Raw genomic sequence first — 10,550 nt, forward strand, 5'->3', positions numbered from 1 at the left:
AGTGAGAAAATCTGTTTTCGTGTGTTGGTTGACCTGATTGACTGTTCTCTGCAGAACAGTTCTCTGACCCTGTGCTCTCTTGTTACCCTCCTGTCTACAACATGAATGTGACCCAGGTCATTTGTTCACTTCTATATTTAGCTGCGACTATTTTTAAAAGCTGTGAAACAACCGAGCCTCCCCGAAGAGTGAAGCTGCTTTGTACTGAGTCACTTCTCTCTCCAGTTCCTCTGCAAGACTTCTGGAGACGCTTGGACTTCTCATGCCACTTTCATGGAGCGTATTTCCACGGGCGTCACTGTCAGAAAATAGCAATGTCAGCGGACAGCAGTGAATCAGAGGACAGCAGCAGCTGTGACGCTGCAGGTGAAAGACATCTGCCATGTTGTGCCTCTGGACTCGTTTCTGCTAAATTAACTATCGTGGTGGGAGACACTCTCTTCTCAGAGGAGAAGATGCTACTTGTTCAGAGCTGTGACTATTTCCGAGCTCTGTATCGCTCCGGGATGAAGGAGTGCCGGCAGGAAAAAATCCACCTCAAGTCTCTGCGTGCTCGAGGCTTCCTAATCGCCTTGGCGGTTTTACGAGGTGAGTTGCCCGTCCTGGATGGAGACGACATTGTGGAAGCCATTGAATGCGCTGCATTCTTGCAGGTGGCGCTGCTCACAAAGCATCTCATCAATGCCATTGACTCTGACAACTGTTTGCTGATGTATCACACTGCTGCGACCTTCGGCCTCATGGACCTTTACCACGCTGTTGCGCTGTTTATCCGAAACATGTACACCGACTTGGAGGCAGAGGTCAGGAAAACCTTTCCATCAGAGCTGATCTCCTACGTTGAGTCTTTGACCCCGAGTGCTTTCGTGGCCGTGGGGGCCCATGTGACCTGCAGTGTTGATGAAACTGTGCATGCTGCCTCAAGGACAATCTGCTACCTGGATGAAGCTGGCAATAACTGGAAAGTATTGACAGATCTTCCACTAGAAGCCAGCACATCCATGGCTGGAGTGACTGTTTTAGACAACAAACTCTACATCGTCGGAGGAGTTCATGGACTTCCTAAACAAGTCGTAGATTCTTGTTTCTGCTACAGCGTTGAAAACAACAGCTGGAGCAGGATCTCCAGCCCGTCACAGCTGCGATACAATCTCAGCCTTGTAGGTGTAGATGGTCGTCTTTACGCCATTGGAGGAGAATATGATGGAAGAGTGATGTCGTCTGTGGAAACATATGATGTAACTTCCGGAAGGTGGGAGTTTGCCGCTCACTTACCTCGACCAGCAGCAGGAGCAGCTTGCACCAAGGCCATGGGCCGGATATTTGTATGTTTATGGAGGCCGATGGAGACCACAGAGATCTTCGAGTACGTCCCAAGGAAAGACGAGTGGCAGCTCGTTAGCACCCTGATCAGGAAACAGAGCTATGGCCACTGCATGGTCGGCCACAGAGACAGCCTGTACGTCATGAGAAACGGGCCATCGGACGACTTCCTCAGATGCCTGATGGACTGTTATAATCTGAGCTCGGGACAGTGGTCGTCCCTACCTGGACACTTCGCCAACAGCAAAGGGTCTCTGTTCACGGCAGTGGTGAGAGGTGACTCCGTGTTCACGCTCAACAGGAGCATGACTCTGGAGTACAACATAGAAGGAAAAAACTGGAAGCCCCGACGGCAGATGAAGGGTTTCCCCAGAAGTGGATCTGTGTGGACGTTTCTGCTGCAGCTGCCAGAGTCGCTCATGCTGCCATAACTCTCAGAGAATTCATTTACATTCAATCGTTTCTGCACACAGAAATGATGTTGTTCATTACATCTTCGGCTCTTTCCAGTTTTGTCCATCATTTCTATCATTGGCGATAATAATGTTCTCACCTAGCTAGTGGTCAGTTTTACCTGTAGTGTTCCCCATTAGGGCAGGATAAAAAAAACTACTAATTTTCTAATAAAATGTAAATAATGGGGTTTCTTCTCCAAAACTACACATTGCCCCTTTAACACCACTTCTCTTGACCTGATGGGACCAGATCAGCCCAGTGTCTTCCTGCCGAGGTGATTAAATCTCCTCTTAAAACCCACTTTTAAAGACTTGCTTTTATGAGAAGTCCTCCTTTTCTAACTGATCTTCATCTTTCCATCTTCCATTCCTTCTCCTGCTCTTAGTCTATTTATGTTTTTAATTCCTCCCTTGTGATGTCTTTATTTGTTACTGTCCTTTTTGTTTGTATTTGTTATCTTTAATCTATTTATTGTCCTTGATCCTTTTTACTGCCCATCATTCTTTTTCTGTGATTGTGCCTGTCTTATGGCCTTTATTCCCTTTACTTGTAATGACTTTTTGTGTTCTTACATTTTCTGTTCTGCCTTCTTGTTTTTACTCATCTTAGACTCAGCTTCCCTGTGTTTGGCTTGACTGTTGAGTGTGTATTCCGTAATATTGTCTTCCTGAGTTTCCTGCTTTTGCTTGTTTGCCAAAGCATATTGTAAACTCTGTTTTTAGAGGTGCTATATAAATAAAAAAAAATTTCATGGAGCATTTCTTTCTGATTATTATTGAAATGTCAGGGTCCATGTGCAAGCAACACATGAGACTTCTGGAATAAATGAAAATGTAAATTCATCTTGTGTCAGAACGTCAGGGGCTGTTTCTTCATAGCATTAAGAGATATTCATATTTTCTGATGATGTTAAAGGTAAGTGGTTTACAACAGAATGTTTGGAACCAAGGCAGAGTGAACAGAGGCAAACAATGAATCCAAGCCACAAAATCCGTAACTTAATTATCAAATAAAGCTGTGATTTATACAATAGAATCAGTCAATTGAGGGAGAGTTTGAGATAAACAGCAGGATTGAGGAGATTACATGTTTGTCTATAGGCCCTCTATCATTGTCAGGATGTGTTTTCTAAATGTGAATCTGATTCATCTCATACAGTCAGTGTGTCTCTCAGTGCTGTTGGCTCCATGTGAACTCCAGTGTTTGTCCTCACACAGAGCTTCTGTTTCCTGCAGCAGCCTCTGTTTCCTCTTGGCACTGAGCGATGATGACGATGGAGGTGAGCGGCAGCCAGAGCCAGGCACCACGGGCAGCCGGGCCGGACGCCAGCAGCAGGCAGCGATGCTAAATCTGACCCAGGATGAGGAGAGAGGCTGGGGTCAGGCCGGGACACGGCACTTTGGCCAACACTCTCCGCAACCTCCGGCTTGAGTCCGGGAGTGAAGCCAGGAGCCAGAGCTCTGACTCAGTGATGGATGAGTGTCTATATGAGGACATTAATCAGGTTATCAGTCTGGCCACACGATGCGAGGATCTGCTGTCTGCTTTTAAACAACAACATTAAATTAATGTTTAATGTTTACATTAACATGAAAATAAATTTGCATTTATCAAACCTCTCCTGCTTCACCATATCTGTTTAACAAAAACCAAGACGGCTATTGTTCGTCTTTGTATTGGCTCCATCTTTTTCTTTTAATGGAATGTAACTTAGCAGCCTACATTTACCCAACTACTCAAATTTTGAGGGACTTTTACTTACTTGAGTGTTTCCATTGTATACCAATTCATAAATCCCTACTTTGTCGGATTAAATATCATTCTGTTTACTCCACAACATCTATTAAGTAACTAATTACTTGCAGGTGCCATCTGTAACATTAATGTGATAAAACATTAATGCATCAATGGCCTTGATCTAATTTAGAATATTGTGAAATGGGCAGTGAGTAAAACAACAGCATCCAATCTCAGACTTCTCAGCCACAACATCAGTGTAGAAGTGATTCTGAACATTGTTTGTTGAGACAATCTGGTGCGAGATAGATCTTAAATATTTCCTAAGCGATTCTGAATCCTGATTTCAGCAACATTCTGATTTTTCTAAGGCGCAGAAAGCAGTAGAAGGAGTGGAGGAGGTTGAACTAGCTAGCAGTGCTGCTGGGTGTAACTGTGTGTTATGTGTCTTAACACACCCACAAGTGACTGTGGGTGAAAATGAGCTTCATGATAACTCTGGTACAATACATGTATTGATAACATTTATGGTAAATATTGTACGTAGTCCTAGTTACTTGCAAATTAAATTAAAAAAAATATACATTTGAAACTCAGCCTTGTTATGTTTTCCATCTGTCCTGCTAGCTGATGTCAGATCGCTGATAGCTCAGTTTTGCTGTGCTGTCAGCTTCAGTTGTTAGCAACACTGCTAGTCTTTAGTTACCCTTAAGATTTATGTAAAATCAGCCTTAGCTTTTAGATTCTTGTTTTCGTAATAGTTTTATGTTACTGGGTAAAATTGGAAACAGACAGCGGTGAGCCCTATTTTTTTGTTTTTTAGTTGAATTATGCTGCAAGTATTTAGTTTCATTTTCTGCATTGCTGTTTTTTGGTTGTAGTTTGCTATATTCGGTTGTAGTTTGCTGTATTTGATTGTATTCTTTCTATATTTGATCGTTGACTAATGTTGCAACTCATTTGAATGTCAGTAATAGTGACATTGCCACTAGTTTGTTTTAAACTTCTATGGATCTTTTAACAGATTGGGCTGTCAGATTCCTCCAACTCGAATATTATGAAGTGACCGTAAATCACATGAGTTTCCAGCCTAAAAACAGGAAGTGTGAGCGTAATGTCTGGCTCTTCCTTTACTATTTTAGATTTTCCAAGACGACAAATAACAGATTTGAAAAAAGCATCAGGGAGGAAAACTGTCAGATGGGCTGGTAAAATGCGAGCATACAGTATATTTGTTTTGGCTGCAGGTCGAGGTCAACAAGGTGACGCTCGCTTTATGATCTCTGTGTTTACATGTGACGTGTTTCATCCAACCAGCACTGCAGAGGAACTAGGTCAGTCTAAATACAGCCTACACACACACACACACACAGACTGGTTGTCTGAAGTGGTGATGATGTGTTGTTCCCATGTTTGCATTGACCTCGGGGCGGCCCCTGATTGTCACCCTGACATCTCAGGCATTCAGTCAAACCTCTCTCTGCTCTTACTATGAAACAAGAACTATATAAAATATTATCAGTCATTCTTCATTTACCTCTGAAAATACCAGAAAACCCCTAATTTTTTGTTGTTATGTTATTAAGTTATTTTTAAAAGACAAACATCAGTCCCTTTTAAGAAAATCTTAATTTGAAAAGTTCTTTATTAACAAATTAATTGAATACATAATATATTGACTTTCCTTTAAATAACCCACTAATTTAAAAAAGTGACAACTCAAATCATAACTATTTAATGTCTTTTACATGTGAACATGTGGGGTTCCCAAAAACCAAAAACCAAAAAGCCCTTAGGACATGACCTTTCCTATATTGCACACAATAAAAGAAGAAATCTCTTCTCTGATTCGTCTCCTAAAATCTGAAAAGGAACACTTGCTTCACCAATTAAACCATGTATTAATAAATATATTAATACATTCAATTTTTTGGTGCAGATTATCCAAGTGATATGAGTGAGTTTTTGAAGGTTAAAGAAACCTTTGAAATGACCAAAGAGCATGAAAGCCATCCCGGAATATAATATAATGTTAGAATATATATTTTCGTATACAGAAATATAATAATACAAAACTTGAAATCTGCAGACAAGCTGCCATCTCCAGCTCTCTCTTTAGAACTTTTAAGCTTTATATAACGATCGGTGATTTTCTCTGTACATACATGAATTAGACGAAAAGAGGTTCATCCATCAGGAGATACGACCCAACCTCCACCAATGTCTCCTCTTTACTGTCTTCAACACAAAGACGAGTGCTGTCTCCTGATCACCAGCATGCAGAGTTCAGACCTTCAGTTCGTAAATGGCCGACTCTCTCAGTGGGGAAAAAGAGGCTTTTTATAGACTGCAGAGTGAGACAACATGAAGTTGGTCTTCTTTAAACAAATGTGGCATTAAGGAGGTTCAGTAGTGTGTGTGTGTGTGTGTGTGTGTGTGTGTGTGTGTGTGTAGCTGTATCAAACTCTGATTGAGAAGAGTTTGTTATCCACCATTTCACGGCCACTTCTTTTCACAATGGAGGCTTCTGGAAAAACTTATTTGGGGGGAGCTAGCTTGCATCACACAGTGTGGCCACTGTGTCAACTTGGCCTACTAATATGGTATTTGGCTTGAGTGGATGCTAGGACACAGCCAGCACATTAATTAATGCGCAGTTACTCAAGAAAGTTTTGCTGCCTCTGCATTCCCATTCCTGTTATAGAAAGAAATTGATGAAAACTTGGCCTCTGTAAAAAAATTAAATAGAACAATAATTTTCTCATGGTAAGTCATGATTCTGTCATAATTATGTAATAAAAAGTCAGAAATATGAGATAAAATTTTGAAATTATGAGTAAAAAGTCAGAATTATGCATTAAAAGATATATCATCAAAATAATGAGACATAAAAGTCATAATTGGGAGATAAAGAGTCCAAAATATGAAATAAATATTTAAATCATGGGAAAAAGTCTTAGAAGTATGAACTATAAAGTCATAAATAGTCAATAGATAATCCTTATTCTGAGATAAGACAAAAACTCAAAGAAGACAAAATAATTAAATAAATGTTGAATTTTTATCTCATAATCATGATTTACCATTTATCCCTCACTCTCTCCTATTCTTTCTTTCTTTTTTCCATTCTCTATTCTCTGTTTTTCCCTTTTTTTCTTTTCTTTTCTCCCTCATAGAATTATTATTATTATTATTTCAGCTACAACAATTCAACCACTCATAACCTCCTCTGCGCCTGCAGTGTGTGTGTGTGTGTGTGTGTGTGTGTGTGTGTGTGCATTTGGACTCTGCCCTTGGTTCACCTTTGTGCTGCTTCAGCATCATCGAGCGCTCCCATTGGAGAAACACACACACACACACTTGACAGACATTATAATACATCAGTGTAAAGATCCCACACGTTCTCTCCCCCCCCCCATCTGTTATTTGTCCTTCTTCTGACAATGTAATGTGTCTATGATGCTAAGATGGTTACATGTTTATTTACAAACCAAATAATCTAAATGTCAGTGTGTGGAGTGCCTACATTTCTTAAATCTTAAACCATGCGAAGTGAATAAAAAGAGGGGAAAAGAGAGAGCGAGGAGGAAGTGGAGACAGAAGCTGGAGTCCTCAGAGCCAGACGAACCTGCTGACCTCTCCACTGAAGCAAAAAGACACGCCTCTCGTTCTGCCCCTGGCTGACAGGACAAGAAGTGCATGTGATGACTGCAGCATCCTAATGATGTTGGACTGATACAAAAGTGAAAGTCTGCAGCATTTTCATCACCAAGACGATTTTTTTAGGCCCAACTTTCCTTAACACTGTCAGTGTTAGGGATGGTTCAATCAGATTAAGTTGAGTTCAACTCATTTTTCAACAAGACGTCACAGCTAATTATATCAAGACGATGACTTAAAGGGATTCATTTGGGCCATCTCACCAATGGTTTCTGTCGCTAATTGTTGGAATTAGTTTTTGTATGTTCTCCTGTGAAAGAGCCATTTTAAAATGCTATAAAAATAAAAACATGCAGGTTATTATATGGCTTTAATGTTTAGGTGCTTTTCCTTTCTGCAAGTTGTTTTACATAGAAATAAAATGAAATCATTGGCTGTCCACCAAAATTTTGTGCAGGAATGACTTGGGATATAACATGCAAAAGTTCAAATGAAATAAAATCCCAATGGTCCCACAAATATTCAGATTTAAGCATTTCAAAGTAAAATTTCACAATTTCATGCTCCATTCAAATTTCAGTCAAAACACACAGACAACCTTTGTCCTGATGGTAACAGGTGTCCCCTCCTTTGTGTCTCTCTGTCGTGAATGAGACGACCCCTCCCTCCCCTAACCTCCACATCACCCCACCCTCCCACTGTCAGACTAAGCAGACAATGATGTGTGACTCCCATGAATATTAAATGTTTGAATATATTTTGAACCAGCTGAGGATTTCAGTCTGCTTCCCTTAACCAGTCTCGGTAGTCAGTGATTTAATGTGTGTGTGTGTGTGTGTGTGTGTGTGTGTGTGTGTGTGTGTGTGGACAGCCGGAGGAGGCGTGGCTCTACACATTTCTCACCATGTCGGAGACAGCTGATCTTTGACCTCTTAACTCGTCTCAATATGCTTTTTCACATTGAGTTGTTATTAGCAGGATTAGCGTCGTAGCTTCCAGGATGCTGCTGGGAGCTGAGGTTCATTCATCATCAGAGCGTGTTGTGTTTAAAGACAGACCGTAGAAATAAAGCAGGACGATCACAATTAGGCACAGCACATTTATCTCTGTTATCGTGCAGCGTTTGGTCAGAGGGAATGAAGACTAATAACAGAGTTTGAGTTTCATCTTTCTCTCAGCTGTTTGTGGTGTGTATCTTTCATAGCAGTAAATTCTCCAGTTGCCGAGCTGCTGATTTACGCAGGAATTGTTGTTGCAGGGCTGGGAGCTGGAAACTGAAATGTTGTACTGCTGTCTTCCAGGCTGCAAGTCCTATAAATGTAGAGAATTTTGACAAATTGTTTTCATTTCAGCGCTTTCTGGACAAGGGATAGTGAAAATTTGCCATCAATTGAAACTTGATTGAAACCTGATTTAAAACATGCAGCAATTTTGGACGGAAAAATGGACTTGCTTGATGTTGTCGGCAAAGAAACAGAATAGAGTGGTGTAATGATGATGTATTTTTAGCCCTGACGTAAGCATCTCTCTACTTCCCTTCGACAGAAACACATTGGGATTTTTAAATTAGATTTAGGAATATTACCAAAAATAATCTCTGTTACAAACACAAGTTTATAATACTTATATGTTTTGTTTAGCAAGATAATTTCCCCAGATGATTGGTGATTTTTGACGCATGTATTAAATCTCTAGTATTAAAAAGCTTATGTTGGACTTTAAACAGACGACGTCACGGTTGCATGACTTAAACGTCACCACCACTAAGCGTTTTAGGACTACAGGCTACACCACTCTATTGAGCCGAACTTAATGATAAAGAAAAAAGAAAAAAACATAACAATTGACAACCTGGATCTTCATCATCATTAGATTGTGTAAAAATTAACTTAATTTAAAAGGTGCATACAACACAAGAATTTGCGTCTGTCTTAATAACTGTCCAACTACATGTCATCCCTTGTCTGATGCTTTCACACCACAAAGCTTGTTTATGGTGTCAATAATGATGTCTGGCATTGCAGTCTGGAAGTGTGGGATATATATTCTTGGAACCAGATATCTACATGATTTGTCTTTTTAGAAGAGCGAATATTATCAAGTGTTTCTGTTAAGAAACTGAGATGCTGAGGTGCCACAGGACTGAAGAACCAGAGGAACCTGAAAGCACGTAATGTGCATATGTTGTGGCCTTAAGTTAGAGGGCACCCAGGGGACAGATGGATGTTTTGGTGCTGATTGACAACCAGACGACGACACTTTGTTGTTGTGTGCTCATTTGGGCAAAAACCACCCCTCCCCAACGCCACCATTCTATTTAGAGGTCAAAGGTCAGAGGGTGTGTGGGGTCATCTGGAGACATGACACTCACCTTGCTTTGACTAAAACAATTCAGAATCCCATAATCTGTACAGATTTATGATTCCATTCATTTATTTCCTGTTGACTTGTTTTAATATTATTTTAATATTAAGCTCTTTGGAATGCCATATATAATATTCAGTTTCCCAGCTGCTCAGGGACAAACAGCAGCGTCTAACAATTAAACACACTACAAGGTTATGAAACAGGCTCAGTTAAAACAGATGCCTCTGTATGACCTGCAAAAAGAAGATCTGCTATTCTCAAAGTAAGATGGGTCCTAATAGGGTTTGTGTTTTTTTTTTCAGAGTGAAAAGTACAGTCTTTGTACAGTATTAGTCAGGCTTATCTACTCCATAACTGTCCAGATGCACTCAGAACATTTTTGCCATCTACACCACTCTCTGTTGTTATTAGTATTTAAATCATTACTGAATTATATAGTTAAACCTTGTTACTAATTAATGTCAGTCCTGGTCACATTAAATAAAGCTTATGTTGTACAATGCCCACTTAAATGAAGTAGACTGACACAACAGACTAAATGCAGTGGTGTAACAGTATGGATGCACTGTATGTTTGAAAACAGCTGCAGGTCAGGCAAAAAGCAGAAGCAGCATCATCACATCCAGCACACCACCTACCTCCTGCAAAATGCAGACTGAAGCAGGTGAGTTCTGCAAGACTATCACTGACTGTAACTGCTTTACAACCTATGTTATTCAAGCAAAAAAATAAATGGTGTCACTAAAACAGAAATCTGAGCTGAAATAGTTGAGTGAAAGCTACACTGAAACTTGTATATTCTATTTTTTTTCTTTTTGTATTTTTTGCACTGTTTTGTATTGATGAACATAGCACATTTTAATGCAACATGCATGTGAAATGTAAGAGTCTCGTGCAGTATTACTGGAGATATTCTATATTTTTATTTCATGTCTTCTTCTTCTTCTTCTCTTAAACCTTATGCCTACATTACCCATGATGCCACTCGACGGATGATGGGCGGGTAA

General features: G+C 40.1%; 1 protein-coding gene across 1 annotated transcript; it reads left to right on the forward strand.

The window, feature by feature from the left end:
- On the forward strand, positions 1-1,787 carry kbtbd13b (kelch repeat and BTB domain containing 13b). The gene has a single exon (XM_030425086.1). The coding sequence runs from the start codon at positions 102-104 to the stop codon at positions 1,752-1,754; it is 1,653 nt and encodes a 550-aa protein (XP_030280946.1). The 5' UTR covers positions 1-101; the 3' UTR covers positions 1,755-1,787.
- Positions 1,788-10,550: the final 8,763 nt, after the last annotated feature.

This window comes from Sparus aurata, chromosome 8, assembly GCF_900880675.1.
Source record: "Sparus aurata chromosome 8, fSpaAur1.1, whole genome shotgun sequence".
Lineage (NCBI taxonomy): Eukaryota > Metazoa > Chordata > Actinopteri > Spariformes > Sparidae > Sparus > Sparus aurata.

What these genes read in the sequence shown, in the direction of transcription:
- kbtbd13b (XM_030425086.1), top strand. Translation starts at nt 102, where the DNA reads ATGAATGTGACCCAGGTCATTTGTTCACTTCTATATTTAGCTGCGACT.